We start from the raw sequence: 20360 nt of genomic DNA on the forward strand, positions 1-20360 counted from the left end.
CCAGGAAACTGGTATGGATGCCTCAAATCTCAAGGCAGGGATGTCCAGATCTGACAGCTCCTAGGGGTGTGGATATCTGGGATCCTGGTTCTCCTACTGCTTTGAGCAGACCCCAAGTTAGAGATCTGGGCAGCACTAGCTTTATGTGTGTGTGTTTTGGTTAAAAAGCAAGAGAAAGAAAAGGGACCTTAGCCATCCCAAAAGGTTTAGCAGCAGCTTTTTCATAAAACGTTTGGAGAAATTTATTGCCCCCACCAAGCTAATGAACGGTCAAAAAAGAATTCTTTGAAATTTCTAGCACATCTCTACTTCTTGCATTCTTGTGGCCTCTGAAAGTTTTTTGACACATCCAATGGAATACTTGAAGGAAACAATACATTTCTGAGGAAAGCACTAAACTGCATGCTGATCTCTAAAGTCAACAACAGAGGGCAACTGAAAACAATCCTAAGAGGTCTGCAACAGTTTATAGCATGGATTCCATAAGCACAGGTTTCCTTTGAAAGACTATAGAATGATAGAATTGTGACCTCAAAGGTCACTTTGTCCAACCCCCTGCAATGCAGGAAATGAGGCGATCTTAGAGAAGCTAATCTATATATGGAAGCAGAAATAAAAAATAAGTTCAAATATTTCTCAGAAAATACATTGCAACCTAACAGAAGTTGGTCAGGAAAAAGACCATACACAACTAAGACTATTTTACAATGCTGTAATATTAGGGATTTGAAGACAGACTTTTTCCTCTTTACTTAACCGCTGAATGCAACAATGAATTCTAATCATGGACATGCACAATGCTCCAGGGTTTCTCTTTAATTTAAAGGCCTCTTGCACACAACTGAGGACAAGCTGTCTCAGATACCTTGCAATTTCCCACAGTTCACATGGCTTATTTATGTGCATATTCCATATCTTTCTAACTTCCATTGCCCTGGGCTAAACATAATTAAACACACAAGGAGGGGGCATAAACAAAAATGGATTTGGTTGGGGAAATTGGTCGCATCACTAATGTGTTGGTTGTGTTCTCACAAAATACACCTGCTTCTCTGATTCATCATATAAACAAAAGTTACTGGAGGAGACTAACCCTTTCCAGATCATCAGCAAACTAAGAATGAGCAGCCTATTTGAGTTTTGTGTCCGTTTCACATATACGCAATCAGAGTGCATTTCCCTTTTTGTGGGGTTTTTTAAAAATGCACTAAAATGGATTTAAACTGTATGCATTTTGCACACATTTTGTAAATATTTCCTTAAAAACACATCCCTGTATGTTTTCCAATGCATTTCCACCTAAAATATTCATTTTGTTTGCACTTTGCATCATAACTTTGGAGATGTACATTCAGCCCCACAGTCAATATATATATATACTCACCATTTGGTGTTAACAACAATAACATCTGTGCTAATTGCAACATGAAGCAGCTAGGGAAGTAAAATATGTTAGCAAATTCAACAGTGCTTAGTTTGTTTTTGGTTGTTAGTTTGTTAATGTTGCTAATATTGTTCCGTGGATTATGAATGCTGTAATGCATTGTGAGTTTTATAATATGACTTTTCTTGTGGCTGTGCTGTTTAGCCTATTTCTTAAGTTGTATTGTTAATAGTGCTTTATAGACAGTGGCTGTTTTACTGATGATTTGTTAATTATTTTATCATTTATGTTGTAACTGTGATGTTCTACTGTGCTATCATTTATTGTATGTAAGCTGCTTTGTGACTCATGCGGCTGAAAAGTGGCAAAGAAATATAATAAATGAAAGGAATGAAGAATTCCAAACTGTATTTGTTACCACCAGAGCTGTTTCTGTTCTGCTGCAGTTCAGTTTTTGCCAAATACTATGCTATTCATCTTACTGCCTGGTATTTAATGAAGGTTGATTAACTTCCATAACAATTTATGTAACTTGCATTATTTCAATGTTTAAAAAAATGTAGAAATGATTTAAAATAAAGTAAGTAATTATGTATTGTTTCTGGATTTGACAATGATGTAAACAAATTGATTTCTGTTCCTGACCACAGATGAACACATGAACTGCAGCTTGCTTCTCCAATTTTGTCAGAATTCTCTGACATCCACAGATGTGGCGAACAAGGATACATCATGCCATGGTCTCTGCAAATATTTTTCTACCACAGATGTGCTGCATCTCTTTCTGTAGTATAGCCATACATGGTGGTACTCTGCTTCCTTTCAAATGGAAATATCCAGTATAACACTAGCCTGTGTGTGCATAAGAAAGCAGAGAGGAACCTGACTTTGTGTTCTACTTCTCTTTTGATTTTCTTCTTTTCTTTTTCTTTTTTACTGGTTTAGCACTGTCAAATCTTAACTGTGCAAGCACCAGTCACTTTATGACACTTACTTGGAGTGTTGAGCAGACGTGACTTTTTGCAGTGGTAAGCTGTCTCCTGTTCACAGTATTCGGCACTATTTATCATGGCCTCCAGCTGCTCCATGCTGCTGTTGTAGTTGAAGCTCATGGCATATGGTTTCTCTGGATCTGCCCCGCGGACTCGAGTCAGCTCAGTATTGTTGTGCTGGACTACAGTCCAGATCTTATCTTCTGTTAAATGAAACAAAATGGGCGAAAGATGAGAAAAGTGGGAAAAGTCAACAGCATCTGGTGCATTTCCCTATAGATACGTGTGTGTGTGTGTGTGTGTGTGTGTGTGTGTGTGTGTATTCCAAAAAGGGTACTTTTAAACAATGAGACATATACCAAACTGGTGCTGAGGACAATGTAGGCTTCAACTGCTACCATAAGCAAGACAGATGCAATTCTGATGATTTCCAATTATGGCTAAGAAGCAGGTACAGCAACAATCCTCCCTAGAATTTGGTTTGCTGGCGTTACTTGCAAAATTCCCAGTCTTCACACTTTCTGAGTCAACATGGGTCAACAAAGCACACGAGTAGTTTATCCATCCAGATAAGTGATATCAGTGGACTAAAGATAGGACTGTTGTCTGGGCATCAGCACTGCACTCCTCCAGAACGACAGAACTCTCAAAACCGCTAGATACTAAGGCAGATTCTCTGCTATTAAGTGCTGACCTTGAAGAAACATGCCTGATGGAGAGGCAATATTGGCCTTCTATTTTAGTGCAGTGTAAAGCCGATAGCCCTTTCTTTTATTTTAAGCATAAAACAGAACTGATTTAGCTACTTTTTAGCTACTAGCTTCTTGAATAGGGTAAAAGGAAACTTTTTAAAAAGGCTCTGCAACAAAGTATTGTGCCTTTCCTTACAACTAAGGAAAGAGAAGAAAAAGAACAACTGTGCAGAGATGGCCAGCAATTAAATTTGCTACAGGGTTGAGCTTTGAACTTATATGGAGATCAAAGGTTAGTCACAAACACCACCCAAACACACCAAACTCCTGTGCTTTAATAGCTAGCACATTATCAAATAATGAAACCAACACATGCTTATCTTGAGAGAAGGACAGAAAACAGGAAGGGATGGAGACATTGCAGAAAATACACCTCTTTCTCTATATAAACCATGCTTTTCAGTGCAAACGAGGAAATAAGAACATAAGAAGAACCATGCTAGATCAAATCAAAGGGCTATTTACAGTAGCATCCTGTTTCACACAATGGCAAACCATTATGGCTATGGAAGTCTGGAACCAGAGATGAACTCAATAGTCTTTTCCAATAATTGGCATCTTGCCTCTATCTGGACGTTACATATCACCATCATCACCAGCAGTTATTGATAGCCTTATCCTCCATGAATTTGTCTATCCCCACTTTAAAACCACCTAAGATACACTTTATAAAACTATCTAAGATGCCCACCTCACTGTTTAGATTTTTGTTTTTAAACAGCAAGAAAATATTGGTGTGAGGCAGCTCTCAGGGCAGCCATGACAGGGAAGAGCTCACCTTCTTTCTCCCTCCCTTTGGTGCTGCCTCTGGCCAAGCAGCAGCCAGCCTCCAATTCAATCATCTCATCATAAAAGTGATAGAAGACTTTACAGCTGTGACACTTTTATCCTATACACCCTTTAAAGACTTACCATGCTGTTGCCTGCATAGATGCATGGATACCACTCTCCTTGATCTGCACCTTGTGAATGTTCACTAGTTATGGTTGCTTCCTACTGTTACCATTACAGCTGCATTAGGCTCACTCCCCGTGAGATCTGAATTCTGATGCAGAAAGCCTTCTTTCTAACCTTCTGCCTCCCCCAACCCAATTAGGTATTTTTTGGCGAGGGCAAATTTAGTACAAGTTGCACATTACAGGTTTAGAACGAAAAAGCTGGTCTGATGGTTGCCAGTATTTTTCTATAATTGGGTTCTGTAGTGCTTTGAAAGGGGATGAAGGAGGGGAGGCGAAGCAAATGCACGCTAACTTTTAAAAGGAGTTTGCTAATCCACTAAAGTGCCTCTGACAACACACTGCATTTTAGCAGTGGGAGTTGCAGCTTGCTGTGCCACTTGAAAGACTCTTGCTGAGCCTTCCCTCTTTAAGCCACAGAGATTTGCCACCCTGCGTGTCACTAAAACTGCTCATAAAAAGTTTTGTTTAAGAAAGGGAAAACAAAACAACCCACAGTAAATCACACGGATAACATGCTAACTCTGGATGAAATGGATCTGCTGATGGGTACAAATTATCATTCTCTTTCACTCCCCAAAGAGATGCTCCCCCCCCCCCCGGGCTCATGTGCTGCGTGCACTTAACGAAAAATGTGTTTGGAACTGCAGCCTATGTTTTATACAATTGTCTAAAATATAAAGAGAATCTTGCTGTGAAAAAAAAGGAGAAGATAGACAGAAAGGGAGGAAGGGAAAGAGTGCTTTTTAAATGGGCTGGTTTCACAGAAGTCCAAAGAAAAAGACATGGAATAATATACCAAAAGAAACAAGGAGGAAATGGAGTGGGAGTATCAGAGGGTGGTGGTTTTGGTTTGTTGGTTTGGTTTTTTGAGGAGGGTTCTGTAATCATAATGTGCCTTCCTTCCAACAGACTGTCTCAACTAGAAACTGCTACAACTTTCACAAAACAAAGGTTAACCCTGTGCTGGACTGGCTGGACTAGACGGGGAGCATTCACTCAAAGCACAGTGGATGGGATTGAACCAATGAATCTCATCAGCAGAAGCCTCAAAGGCTTCTGCTTGTGGATTGGGGTTTTTCTCCCCTCCCCCTCCCTCGTGCCTCCTGAAATTGGCTTGGGTTGGAGTGGGATTGGGAGAACCCCTGGAACAGTGTACAGAGAGAGGAAGGTGGATCATTCTGACTGGCTAGCAGGAGAGCACAGCACTCCAAATGCCAGGCATTACCAGCTCTGGAGGAAAGACAACAGCTAAGGCTCTGGAAGTGAGGAAGTCAGTACACAGCAACAAAATGAAATATGCACTGGGTTGGGGAACCAGTGTGAGGGCAGAGAAGGTGGGGGGAGTACATTGTGGGGCCTTTCAAAATTTAAGGCATTAAGGAATTCTATTATGCAACGTGTGAACACACACACAGAGAGCACAACTGCTTGATAAAAATGTAGGTGCTTTTGAACATTTGTTGTCACTGTTAACATGTGAAATTTGGTTGGTATGTGAAAGTGTAGCATTGTAGCAACTCAAAGGACCTGCAACCTCCTCTGTCTGCTTGGAGATGTAATCCCCGATCTCAGCACTGGTAGAGTACTTCTTTGCAAAGGAATTAATTGGCTATTATGGGACTGCAGGTGCTGCCTCAGTTGAATTGCATGCTTCCTTGCATTGTACCTCTGCTTCAGAAATAATTGTGGAAAGGGCCCAGCCGGACAGGCTGCGATTCGTAGACTATGTAAACAGGCCTTGCTCGCTTTCCTCATTGCAACACAGAATAACATTAACACATCCATGTCCTATTTTCCACCTCTCTCTCTTTAATTAATTAGGTCTCCCTGGAATTGTATGTGTGTGGAGTGAATGAGGAAACAGTTCTCCCACAAGCTTTCTCTTCATCTCCCTCCCAACACACACAGCTTTATTATTTCATTACACTCTTGGATAAGTTTCAGACCAAGCTGAGGTAGAGCAGCTGAAGGACAACTAATGTTCCTTGCATTACATTAACCTGGAAAAAGTTAATTTAAGCCAGCAAAAGCCAAATATCCTAAGAGCTTGTTAAATTGTTTTGCAATGTATAAGTGACAATGCTTCACTTCCAAGCTAATTTTGCAGCCTTACAACTTAGCAGCCATTTAATGGCTCCATTTATAAAAGAGTTGCGGTGGGCAGACACCTCTGAGGGATAGTTTTAGAAGTTAGGGATGGGGAAGAAATTCAGTTTCATTCATGTTTTGAACTTAAAGGTAAAGGTAAAGGACCCCTGACAGTTAAGTCCAGTCACAAATGACTCTGGGGTTGCGGCGCTCATCTCGCTTTACTAGCCGAGGGAGCTGGTGTTTGTCTGCAGACAGTTTTTCCGGGTCATGTGGCCAGCATGACTAAGCCGCTTCTGGCGAACCAGAGCAGCGCACGGAAACACTGTTTACCTTCCCGCTGGAGTGGTACCTATTTATCTACTTGCACTTTGGTGTGCTTTCAAACTGCTAGGTTGGCAGGAGCAGGGACCGAGCAACAGGAGCTCACCCCATCGTGGGGATTTGAACTGCTGACCTTCCGATCGGCAAACCCTAGGCTCAGTGGTTTAGACCACAGTGGCACCTGTGTTGTGCTCTTTCTGGATTTGAACTTACATAATGTGCAAATCCAGAAAGAGCATTTGAACCTAAAACAGCTAAACTTTGAAATTCAGTCTTCTTCAAATTTTGCAATTCAGTTCTGCAACCAAAAGATGTAGGGGAAAGGATGCCTTAAAATGCATATAACAGTGAAGATAAACATATAGAAGTGCACATTAGGGGAAGCTTGCAAAAAAATGTGTACATTCGGCAGAACTGCATGCAAAATGCATAGATTAGGAAAAATGTCCACTAAAATGATGATTATTTTTCATTAGGACTTAAAAAAGAAATACAAACTGATACAGAAACATAAACTGAACATAAGGTTGGAAAAAGGAGAACTTGAAGTATACTTTTTTTATATAACTCATATGCAAAAGCTTATTTCTTACATTATGTAAAGGTTAGCCAAATTGGTGTGTACCCTCCAAGTTTCCCAGGTTTCCAGGGATAGTCCTGGAATTATGGAAGCCATTCCAGTTTCTGATTTGATTCCAGAATGTTCCAGTTTTCCTGTTTCCTCCCCTCCATGTCTTGGAGGACAATTAAAAGTGGTGGAGAGATCAGACCCTCCACATCCTGTCCTTTTCGGAAAGATGAGCCTTTGCTGTGTTTGTGTGTGTAAGTGCAAAAAATGGAGTCCTGTTTACACAGAAAACAAAACAACTGCACCAAACGAAAGAAATGGTGAAGCTGACGTACAAAGCCCTTTCTATAATTCTGAAGAAAAATGTAACCAATTCACTTTAAATTCTTTAATTGCAATGCTTCAGCAGCCAACCATTTTTATCTTATTTTTTTAGGAAACACATGGATTGTTTATTCCTTTATTGTTAATTGAGCCTTACGCTGTCTGCTCAGAAGTAAGCCCCATTGTTTTCAATAGAGTTTGCTCCCAGGTAATTGGGTATAGACTGTGCAGCCTTACACTGCAATCCTAAACATTTTTACTCAGAAGTAAGTCCCACTGAGTTCAATAGGATTTACTCTTTGATATATTCCTGACCATTCTCACATTATTGTTATTGGTTTTATTGTGATTATTTCCCACATTCTTTCCTGACAGGGACTCAAAGTTTAATTGGTTCAAGGTGACAGATGTATATGCGCAAATGTGTGAGGTGAGAGCAAACACTGGAGAAGCTTCCTGATTTTGAACAGAATATCCCTTTTTTCATCTGAGAAATGTTGAATGTTTGGTGATGCTCTTCAGATGCAGCTGGACACCAGCTCTCATAAGCGGCAGGCAGAATGGGCACTAGTTAGAAATGATAGGAGTCGTAGTCCTAAGAAATCTGGCATCATGTTGATGCATCATGTGTTGCCAGGGGATGGTACAGAACAATTCCTCTCTTTTTTGTGCCTTTCCTAATTTTTCCTTCGCTCTTCAAGCTGATGAGGCTTCTCTTCCCCCTCCATTCTGTACTCAGCGTGGGATAGGATAACCAGCATTTGCAAGGAGCTAGCTGCTTTCTGCATTCTAGGCACATATGGTGTGTGCTCAAATGCTGTCTTTTTAAAAACATGAGAACTGCTCTCATGAATAAATTTGCATAGCCCAAGACTGCAGAGAGACACAATCGGGGAGCAAATAATAAATACTATCAAGCTGCCAGTACCAGAGTGTCGCCTAAAAACAAGCAAAAGTTTCCAGAAAACTCAGAGAGGTCTAAGAATCCAGCCTGGATTCTTGAATCTGTATTTAGCTCAGTGAGCAGAAGGTGCTTCTACAAGCATAAAGCAGGTTAAAAAAAGATAGTCTGTACAGTTTTATTTATACGGCAAGATATAGCAAAAACAACAACAAAAGCAAACCAAAAATTATTCTGTCTCATGAGCTTAAGACATTGATTATCGCCAAATTGATCTTGGTGAGTAACTTGCAAAGATTCAGCTAGACTGGTAAAGAAAAAGTGATTTACATATATGTGATACAACATCGTGCCACCAGACGGCAATGGGGAGTCCTGTTTTTCTCTACCTGTTTTCCCTGTTTAAATTCACAATGCTTTGAACTGAAACGCCCAAGTTTCTACTGGTCTTGGGTTCAGGACAATCTCAAAGATTAGAGATGCCATTGTTCCAAAATTAAGCCTGCAAATAATCTACATAAGGGATGGGGAACCTATAGACTTCCTGATCAATGGCTATGCTGGCTGGGACTGATGAGAGCTGTAGTTGCTGTTGCACTGTGTGGGTCACATAATTCCCATCCCCTACAATGCTTTCCAAAACTTCTACCGGAATCAACCTTACCAGGGGTTGGAAGAAGTCATGAATGCCTTACACAGCTGCTCCTGCCAGGGGCAAAACTAGGCTTTATTTCACCCAGGTCAAAGACCCAGTTTGGCACCCCTCCCTCCCCACATTTGTGTACACACATACACACACAGTGCAAATCTCAATGGCACCCCTCTGGAGGCTTCACCCAGGCAAAAAAACCTGTAGCTCTGACTGACTGTTGGGCACAATAGCTGTGGAGCCTCTTTGAGCAGGGCCAGTGTTTCCTGGCCTGCTGGAACAAGGGTGATGGGACAAATTCCTGAATTGCAGGGAATTGGGCTAGTCGACCCTTGGGGTTACTTCCGACTCTGAAATTCTATGATAAATTATATTACAGAAGAAACTCAAGGCTGACTAGAGAATGAATGCCCCACCTCTTAGAATATAATCGCTTTGAAAGTGTAAGTCAAAGTTATTTATCTCTGGGCAGCCAAGTGATTGCTTCTTTTACATGTGACAATATTTCTAGAACAAAGACTGTAAAATATAGGGCAGGCCCCCACTTGGGTGGCATGAAAAAGCTGAAAGGGAGGGGCACATCTCATGGAAGAACAGCCCAGCCAAGATACATGGGCACATTTAATACCCTCAAGAAAAGGATTATAATTTATTCCCACTGGATTTGTGGAAGTGACTGCTCTCTCATTTTTTTCCATCTTTGTGATGAACTGCTACTTGGTTCTATTATGTTTTCCATGTGTGTTAGTTTAGGATGTCTTCTTCTATTCTAATTTCCCATGCCCAAGTTAAATGAATACTCCAGTTTACAGAATTTTTCAGAGAGCTGTAGGTTGCATACACATGGCTGTATTCAATACTTTTTGCACACATTGCAGTGTGGACCCAGTGGCTGGGGGTGCTAGAAGGCAGATTGAGTCTAGAAGGGTGAAAAAGCTCACAAAATTGGTAAAGCAGGGAATTCACTTTGCTCTTGGCAGGACAATCTATTCCCAGGAAAACCAAATTCATGAGGATATAACCTCCCAAAATTGTAGGTATGAGAGGAGGAAAAAGAAATAGAAGAACACACCAAATAATATCTATATATATATGAGTGCTTACATATTCTCTAAAACAGGAAGATACCTTAAATCTTTCCACGGTTCCATCATGTTCTGAATAGCCTGCATTGACTCTGACAGCATATAAATTAAACCAGGCAAAAAATAAGAGAATTTTGTCCCACCCAACCGCAGAAGTTCCCATCTAGTTCTCATTTTTTATTTGTCTAGTTTGAAATATCCCTATGGAGAATGATTTGCTCCTGGAAACAAAATCATTTTCCTGTGATTTAGGATGTTTGTCACTGAACAAGATTATTCAGACTGATTAAATTTCAAACAAGCCAAACATATGGTAAGTACTACAGGAGCAAGAGGAAAAAAGTGCTCTGTGAGCTGATGCAACACATTTGTTCCATGGTGCCTAACAATGCTGCCCAGGTCTTCTCCTTATAGAGGTTTGTGACTGGGCATACAGCAAACACTCTGATGTGATAATGAGCTGCCAGCTACAAAATCAAGGTACTGTGGAGAAAGTATGGGAGTGCAGAGAGATGGGGGAAAGACCAGAACCTCATCATGTCAGCTTCAGTTTTCTGCAATTACTCACTTTCCCCGTTTAGCTTAGGTGTGGTTACATAAGACAGATGTTGTACTAGAAGCAGGAAAACCTGGGTTCAAATCCTCATTCAGTCCTGTAGCTCACTGGGCAACCGTGGTCTAGTCATTGTCTCTCAGCATGACTTCCTATCTCACATGTTTGTTGAGAACTATGTATGCCATTGTTGCAAGCCTTTTCCCACCTGGTCTGGGAGGACGGAGCTCTGACTGACTCCAGCTACAAATGCTGGAACAGACTCTTGGCCTGGGGGTATGTTATTGGGGAAGGTGTCGTTGCTGCCATTGTTTTTGTATATTTATTTTAGATTTTGTTATGATTTATGTGGAAATTGTTCAGTTTGGTTGCATATTTTTATTTATTGTTTATTTGTGCATGTGTGTTTATATATATATATATATGCAGGTTTTGGTGTCCTCGGGTGTCTTCCCGTGTAAAAGTTGGGGTGTCTAGGCGACGTTTCGACGAGGTCTCACTCGTCATCTTCAGGCTGGTGCTTTCGGCTTCTTGTTACTGGAACAGAGCAGGATCTCAGTGTTTGAGTTCCTATAAATACTGTTGAGGGGGTGTGGTGTATAGCCTCCAATGTTCTGGGCAGAGAGGAAGTTCCCAGGCTAGTGTGCCTTTTCTTCTTTTGTTCCTTAATTACTTGAGGGATATCTTGAGTGATTTCTTGAGTGATATCCTGAGTACCACTTAGGTGGGTCATTAGGTGTGGATTAGTTGCTAAAGTCTTTGTGTCTTGACCTCTTGAACTTTGTGAAGAGTTTTTCTGAGAAGATGGCTGTACTGCACTTAGTTGTGCTCTGGCTTGGCTTCGTGTATAGGGGCGAGCTGTGGTTTTGTGGCCTGTGTCAGCCAGATCTGTGTAGGGATTGCAGGGGGGTGCAGCATCCGGAGGTGCCACCATGGTTTGGCTACTGGATGGTGTCTGTAATTTATCTGTGGAGAGGGTCTGGGTTTGGGTTGCCAAGCAACTTCAGCCCTATGCAGAATCCATCTCTTCACACGTTCCAAACTCCTTCCAGTTCATAGAAACAATAAAGAAGCAAAACCTACATCCTAATGACCTACTTGTGAGCTTCGATGTTGTATCTCTCTTCACACAAGTGCCCATTAATGAAGCCTTGACAGCCATTCAAAACAAATACAATCCCCCCGAATACATCTTGGACCTGACCAACCACTGCCTAACCAACACGTACTTCATCCACAATGGACAAAGATACAAACAGATAGAAGGAGCACCTATGGGATCACCCCTCTCACCGGTCATCGCAAACCTGTACATGGAACACTTTGAAACCAATGCTTTAGACAAGTCAGAACACAAACCCAAACTTTGGCTCAGATATGTTGACGACACCTTTGTAATTTGGCCACACGGGAAGGAAAAACTGGATAGCTTCCTCACACATCTCAACAGCCTACACCCCAAAATACAATTCACTATGGAAATAGAAGCCAACAACCAACTTCCCTTCCTTGACGTCCTAATCTACAAAAAACCTGATGGCTCCCTAGGACACACTATCTACCGGAAAAAAACACACACCAACCGCTACTTACATGCACAATCACACCACCACCCTGCACAAATAAACTCCGTAGCCAAGACTCTCATCTCCAGAACCAAACGCCTGGCTGACAAAGACCACTTGACAACTGAGTTACAGAATCTCTCAAATGTGTTAATTGCCAATGGATACCAGCAAAACAGGGTTACGAAGCTAATCCAAAAAGAAACACCCCCCAAAAACCAAGACACAGAAGAAAACAATGGCATGGCCCTCCTTCCTTATATCAAGGGCACTACAGATAAAATTAGCAAAATCCTCCATAAACACAATATCAAAACAGCCTTTTGCACCAACCAAAAAATAGCCAATATCCTCAGAAACCCCAAGGATAAAATCCAGTTGGAAAACCAAGGGGTCTATGAAATACCCTGCAAAGTCTGCCCAGCCACGTACATTGGACAAACAAACAGACGAATAAATGCACGTATCGCAGAACACAAGAATGCCGTCAAAAAAGAAGAAAAAACTTCCTCTCTTTTCCAACACATGAAAGAAACAGGACACGAAATTAATTTTGCAGATTCCAAATTGCTCTTTAACATGGAACATCACCACAAGAGAATAATCATGGAAGCCATCGAGATAGAGAAACACCCTCACAACATGAACAAGCGTGACGACACATCCCGCTTGCCAGACATCTGGAAATTAGCCCTCCCCACAAAAACTGACACCAGATCCAGAGGCACACAGAACGCCATCACCAATCAACCACACCAGACCCAAACCCAGACCCTCTCCACAGATAAATTACAGACACCATCCAGTAGCCAAACCATGGTGGCACCTCCGGATGCTGCACCCCCCTGCAATCCCTACACAGATCTGGCTGACACAGGCCACAAAACCACAGCTCGCCCCTATACACGAAGCCAAGCCAGAGCACAACTAAGTGCAGTACAGCCATCTTCTCAGAAAAACTCTTCACAAAGTTCAAGAGGTCAAGACACAAAGACTTTAGCAACTAATCCACACCTAATGACCCACCTAAGTGGTACTCAGGATATCACTCAAGAAATCACTCAAGATATCCCTCAAGTAATTAAGGAACAAAAGAAGAAAAGGCACACTAGCCTGGGAACTTCCTCTCTGCCCAGAACATTGGAGGCTATACACCACACCCCCTCAACAGTATTTATAGGAACTCAAACACTGAGATCCTGCTCTGTTCCAGTAACAAGAAGCCGAAAGCACCAGCCTGAAGATGACGAGTGAGACCTCGTCGAAACGTCGCCTAGACACCCCAACTTTTACACGGGAAGACACCCGAGGACACCAAAACCTGCATTCCTGTACCCGTGAAAATCTACGAAAGCATATATATATATATATATATATATATATATATATATATATATATGCGCTTTCGTAGATTTTCACGGGTACAGGAATGCAGGTTTTGGTGTCCTCGGGTGTCTTCCCGTGTAAAAGTTGGGGTGTCTAGGCGACGTTTCGATGAGGTCTCACTCGTCATCTTCAGGCTGGTGCTTTCGGCTTCTTGTTACTGGAACAGATGGAACATGGATATATATATCCATGTTGTAAGCCTCCCTTAGTATGGTTTGAACTGTGGATAGGCAGCATTCAAATATGCATGGCCAATGGCCAATGATGTTCAAGTCTAGCAACCTATTACTACTCCTGATGCGAATGTCTCTGGAGGAAGGGTAATAAAAAATAGTCATTTGTATATTTCTCCCAAACCATAGTAGGCAGTGCCACTCACATGACCTCTAGTTGGTTGTATCACTGCTGCCTTCTGGGAGTACAGGGGCAGGGACAGGGGTGAGGGGCAAGCGAGGTCATCATGGTGGAAACCAGTGCTTCTGCCAGTGTGTTTGTATTATATCAACCTCCACACTCTTTCCCTCCCTGCATCACTCAGTAAATAGCAGCAGTGAGGCAACCAACCAGGGTCAGGTGAGCAGCAGTGCCCCTCCATGCTGTCCACTATGGCTCTCAAACCAGTACTTCAAGAAGGAAACTCTCCAGATAGAGAGTTACATTTTGTTGGTTCGTTTATTTCCAGCACACAGCCTACATGTTCCATTGGTCAGTAAGAACATGAAAGGATGTACTGTCTTATATACAGAGGCTGGCAGAGGAGGATTCCTTAATGAACTGAACTTCTGTACCAGGATCAGGAGCTTTTGGGGGAGAGAGAGTTTCTACACCTCTATTTGGTCCCAAAACACTGTGGTGAAAAATTGCCCAAATATGTCTACTATTCATTATGTGCTGCTGTTAACTTCTTTTGCTGAATAAGTCTGCTGCTCAAATTGCCAGGTAGGACAAAGAAATGTCCTAGAAAGAACAAGCTGAATGACAGCAGAGTCCCTATTATTTGCCAGAATGTTGATGAAACATATTGCTGACTCACATTGCATCTTTCTCAACAGCAGCCAAGCACTGCGTAAACTAAGATAGCATCTCAGCCTCTTCCTTTCGCCCTTTTCGTTCACTGGTGTTCATTCCACTTCATTCATTCTCCTTTAAATATATAGCCCCTTTAAATGAGCCACTTGGGTAAATGAAATCCAAGTAAATTCTGGGATGTGTGGTTTTATATAAAAAAGGTCCGGAGACCTCCCCCCTTTGTCTATCAGCCTTCACCAATATAGTGCCCTCCAGCTGTTTAGGATGGCAAATTCCATCAGCTCCAGATGGCACAGTTGTGACAGCTGAGGCCGATGGGAGTTATCATCCAAGACTTCTGAAAGGCAACAGGAGGGTAAAGGCTGCTGGAGATGGAATATGTGCTCTTCTTGTATCCCTAAATGGTAAATTTAGCCTTACCTTTACTGGATTCATACCCAGTGGGAATTTAAGCACTGTTCTGATCACACATTATTCCACCTGGGACACACCTGTACACAGCATTCACAAGGCCCATTCATTTTATTGCCCAGCTTTGATGTTTCACACACAACTATTTTATGTGGATTATTTCTGCCTTCTTTGGAAAATAAGGAAAAGAGGACCACCATGGGCACTACAGTCCACTAAATAGAAAGCTCACACGAAGCTGTGAAAGTAAGAGACCTCATAAGTCAGTTCTTATTCTCTTTATGTTGGTGGTACTCTCCAAACAGATTTTTTGATCACTGGCAGTCACAATAGAAAAAAGGATCCGCATTGCTCCCGCTCTCAACTTTCTCAAAGACAACAACAACAACAAGGCTTTCAATAATGGATAAATACCTGGCCAAGTTAAAATTAAGCATTGATCTTGTCATACCAACTTCTAAGTGCTATTGATTTTTTGGCCTGGGGTCTGAGAGTATGACAAAACTGCAACACTGGGAGAAACATAGCAGCAGAATGACTTTGGGTATTGCAACCAAATAGTTCAGACACTGAGGTTAAAACATAGTCCCCTTGGGGTGTGTGGAAGGTTCATTTTAAACATTCTTCAGTATATAGTAGCAGTTAACAAGCCAGTGCAAGACATGGAGTGAAGGGCTATAGATTTAGTACTAAGCCAAATTATCAGTAGCATCCCCGAAGTTCTAAACACAGAGGGAAGAATCCATATCATATTAGGCTGACCCAAAGGTCGCTTTTGTATTAATGCTTACCAACATTATTGTTTGCCTTGCTGCAACTGGATGTGTTTGCTGTCTATTCAATTGTCTATTCCACATTTTTGGGATACAAGTGAATGGCTCATTCCAGCCCACTCCATCTGTGAAGGGGCCTTCAGAGAAGATAACAGAGATCCGTATTCTCCACCTCACCACAATCCCTTGGTCCTCAAGCACCAGGCCATTACAAGATATGAATGGCCATGTGTGCTTCCCATATCCTGTCCTGCCCTTTCCCTCTGCTCCATCAAGGAATGCAGGTCTGCAATTCTTTGACTGAGCACAGGGAAGAATGGACAGCGATATGAGATGGGAGCACTCTGCACCTCCACATAATGGGCTGAAATGCACCATGTGCACAATCTGCTGGGAAAGGGAGGGAGAACAGGGCTCTACTTTACCCTAGGAGAATCGCCTCCAGCTGTTGTGCATGTATGCATGGTTTAAGAAATAAGTCTAGTGACCCTAACCTCTGCTAAAAAAAACTGGGTTAAAGTTTTTATTATGTGTCTCAATTTTCTCTCTCCCTAAACTGCACCTTGAATCTAGTGGAAAAGAAAAAGAAACATAGGAAGTAGGGAAGGGAAAGTACGCACCCTGGGAAAGTATGCACACATGATAGTACGCACCCCGGAAATGATCTCTTTCAGCTTCTGCCTTCTGGAAGAAGGTATAGGGTTATAAAGGCCAGGACTAGCCACCTGAAAAACAGTTTCTACACTAATGCAATTCTGGTTCTAAACGCAGCATAAGGGGTCTCTGTAGTATAGTGTATTTTAAAATGGGATTTTAGAGTTTTTATGGGGTTTTGAATGTTTTATGTAGTTTTTATGTAGTTTTATGTAGTTTCGTGGTAGTTTTATGTAGTTTTTATGTAGTTTTATGTAGTTTTTCAATTTCATTGTTCCGCAAGGGACAATGACAATAAAGATATCGTATCGTATTGTATCGTATCGGGAAAAAAGAGACTAGAAAGAAAACAAGGGGAAGAAGGTATGATAATCTCTTACCACATATTTTCCTTACAAGTGAAACTATAAACAAAACTTTTACCACACCTTTAAGACAAGTAAGACTGAGTAAGTTGTGCTTACAATTCTGTGTGCTAAGTTTGGTGCAACAAATCCAGACAACATCTGAAGCTTGTTTCAGAAGAGAAAAGACCTAAAACTGCACTTTGCTTATGACAACTCTTTCATACATACACACACACACACACACACACACACACACGAAGCTCCTTCAGACTCTGTTGATTCAAAGATTTCCCTCTGTTTCCCTCTTCCAGCTCATTTACACCAACAACAATCAAATATGCAAGAAATTTTAGGCCACATATTTTATAACGAAAAGATTATGACTAGTGCTAAATGCAGATGAGATGATGTGATGTTCTTACCAGTTATATTACAGTAGACTAAAAGCGGTGGAAGTGGACCACTTGCATCAGAATCGATGTGGAAGAAACCAGATGTTTTCCCTTGGTGCCGATAGGCTTCACATGACTTCTCATAAATAGCTGAAAGGAAGAGAAATAGATATTTGCAGTATACACATCAAAATAATAGCTCAGGTAGTTTGGGACAATTTAGTGCTGTGCAGCAACTGCCTATCTCACTGCATGGCGGCTGAAACTATGCAGGGAGCTGGTTATCTGTAGTGGAAGCCTAAGGAGTAAAGCTGACCTGACAGTACTCAGATTCACTGTGAATTAGCTAGCAAGGGTATGGCAACTACATGCCCATTCAGTATACAAATCTGTCTTCATACACAGAAGTGGCTGTCGCACAGTGAGATTATAAGCAACCACCAAGCATTTCTGTGCCATTTTAAACCACCCGCAGATTGTCCTGTTTAAGTGGAAGCAAACTCAACAGTCTTTAATTGGGCTCTGTTTGCTGGAGATCTTCAGTAGGAATGCAGCCCTCACAAAGAAACTGGCTGTGTTGTTTTCTTTCATTAAATCAAGATGCTATCATTCAAGAGCAGTCAAATTTTCTCACATATAATAATCCTGAAGATGGTGCTAGAATTTGAAAAGGGAGACGGATGAGGAGAAACTGTTAGGAAACAAGCAGGAGTCAACTAAGGCTTCAATCCTATACCAAGTTAATTCAATTTGGGTTGCCATATTTCAAAAAGTGAAGTTGTTCAGCGTTTTTTTTTTGCAAGATCTCCCTCCAAAATTAAGTCACCGAAAACTCAACACTTCCAAGAATCCCCCCCCCCAAAAAAAACACATTTTTGCCAATCTTCAGAAATTCAACCCGGACACTATTTCTGATGGGCAAATCCCAGATATGTCTGGGAAATTCTGGACTTACTCCTGAGTAGACATTATTTAGATTACATAGTAAATAATGGTTTAAGAAGAAGAAGAGGAGTTTGGATTTGATATCCCGCCTTTCACTCCCCTTCAGGAGTCTCAAAGCGGCTAACATTCTCCTTTCCCTTCCTCCCCCACAACAAACACTCTGTGAGGTGAGTGGGGCTGAGAGACTTCAAAGAAGTGTGACTGGCCCAAGGTCACCCAGCAGCTGCATGTGGAGGAGCGGGAGCGAACCCGGTTCCCCAGATTACGAGACTACCGCTCTTAACCACTACACCACACTGGCTGTAAAGAGATAAAGTCCTTGAGTACAAGCTAAAAGTGATGGGCAGTTAACTGCTATATACTGGAATATTGATGTATTTCCTTTTTCTGATCCATGGATTCTGTGCATTGTCTCCATTCACCAATCCAAAATTCCAACTCTGCCTACATATATTATATACATTTGTCCCTTGATTCCACATAACTAAGATGAAATCAGTTGTTACCATATTATATTAATCTGAGTTCATTAGCCATAATAGCATGCTTCCTATATTTCCCCCAGTTAAGTGCTAAAATGCACACTCTGCCACACATAGTGAATTGATCAAGATGTTTTCCTTCCATAGGAGATGAAAATATTTTGGAAACATCTTGCAAAAACGAAAGCAAACACAGATGCTTGCCCTCTTGTAATAAAAAGAATAAAAGCTTATTGGTGCTAATTACAACATATAACATTTGCATTGGGGGTCATTATTGGATGTTTCAATGTCAAATTTCTTCTCTGCAATTTTCCACATTTCACATCCAACAGTCATACTAGAACTTTGTGTAGAAGTTGCATGCTAGCACAGATTATGAGAGGCTAGTGGGACATCATAAGATTCCCATTTATTTTGCTCCTGGCTCCAAAAATGCAGTGATTCCCCTAGCTATCAAAATCATGCAGTTAATAGATTAGCTGCTTCATAATATTGTGGTGGCGGCGGCTTTCATTTGTGTAGTAATTTTGACTGGGGAAAATGATAAGATATGTTTACACACAAATCCCCAGGATTTTACTGGTATAGCATGCCTGTGAAACATATACTATGCTACTTTTCCTAGTAGCTTTCTTTCTGTGTAACTGAAGTAAACAGGTCTTTTCAAATAGATGATCAAATCTAAATAACACTGCTAAATGGTTAAAGAATGTTAGTAATGAACAGTCCTGCTTTTCACTAACCAACTAATGATTTTGTAGTGTTTATACACACACACACACACACACACACACACACACACAGTGGTACCTTGGATTAAGTACTTAATTCGTTCCGGAGGTCTGTACTTAACCTGAAACTGTTCTTAACCTGAAGCACCACTTTAGCTAATGGGACCTCCTGCTGCTGCCACACCGCCGGAGCACAATTTCTGTTCTCATCCTGAAGCAAAGTTCTTAACCTGAAGCACTATTTCTGGGTTAGCGGAGTCTGTAACCTGAAGTGTATGTAACCCGAGGTACCACTGTTTATGCTTCCTGATCTTATGGAACTGGTTCAGCAAAGAGAGCAATTTTACAGTCAGCATATTAACTGGAAGCATCAGGGTTTGATTTACTTCATGTATGTTTTTGAATCAAAGGATGACCTTTAGTTAGGGTCATCCTGCTGTGTCCCAAGTCAGTTTTTTCCTGTGGCTACAACTGATTTTTTCATAATTAAGCATCACTGACTTTAAGGTATGAGCCTGCTTATCTAGGGAGCCCCTCCTAGATGTCCCAAATTCCCCAGAAAAGTGCACAGCTGTCAACATGGAGCAGACCTTCCTTGTGGTTTATGCCTATGTTCTGGACCTCCCTTTGAAGGAAAGACCAGCTTACTGCTTCATTCACGTCCTTTCAGAAGGTGGTTTGAGACTACATCTTTAGGAAACCATTTTCATTTGTAATTCTGGGTTTTAACATCTCTTCTTTTTTGCAGTCGTACTTTTATTTCCTTCTGCATTAGTGCTACATTTTAAATAATGTGTTTAATTGTTAATAAATGACTTTATTGTTGTGGTTAGCAGCCTTGAGTTCTCAAGAGGAAAGGCGAGAAATGCCAAAAACTAATTTGGAAATTAGAACACAGTGGAGAATTGTTTACACTGCTAGATGTGGCGGTTTGGGGATTGGAGGGAGACATAAAACGAGTCATCAATGAAATAGGAAGAGTTGTAAGTTCAGAGGAACTTGAGCTCAAGGAAAATAGCAACATTTAGTTCTGTGTCAACACTTGCTCTAATGAAGCTTCACA

The 20360-nt window shown here is 41.4% G+C and overlaps 1 protein-coding gene across 2 annotated transcripts in view; it reads right to left on the minus strand.

Annotated features, from left to right (window-relative positions):
* CNTNAP5 (contactin associated protein family member 5) overlaps window positions 1-20360 on the minus strand; it is a 302323-nt gene that overhangs the window by 94168 nt on the left and 187795 nt on the right. For both annotated transcript variants that reach the window (XM_081885529.1, XM_081885528.1), the window contains 2 exons: window positions 17167-17286; window positions 2379-2579 (listed from right to left, as the gene is read on the minus strand). In XM_081885529.1, coding sequence (XP_081741655.1) covers window positions 2379-2579; window positions 17167-17286 — 321 coding nt within the window. The remainder of the gene's footprint in view (window positions 1-2378; window positions 2580-17166; window positions 17287-20360) is intronic.

The sequence above is a fragment of the Podarcis melisellensis genome (genome assembly GCF_964234715.1).
Source record: "Podarcis melisellensis genome assembly, chromosome: 1".
Classification (NCBI taxonomy): Eukaryota; Metazoa; Chordata; class Lepidosauria; order Squamata; family Lacertidae; genus Podarcis; species Podarcis melisellensis.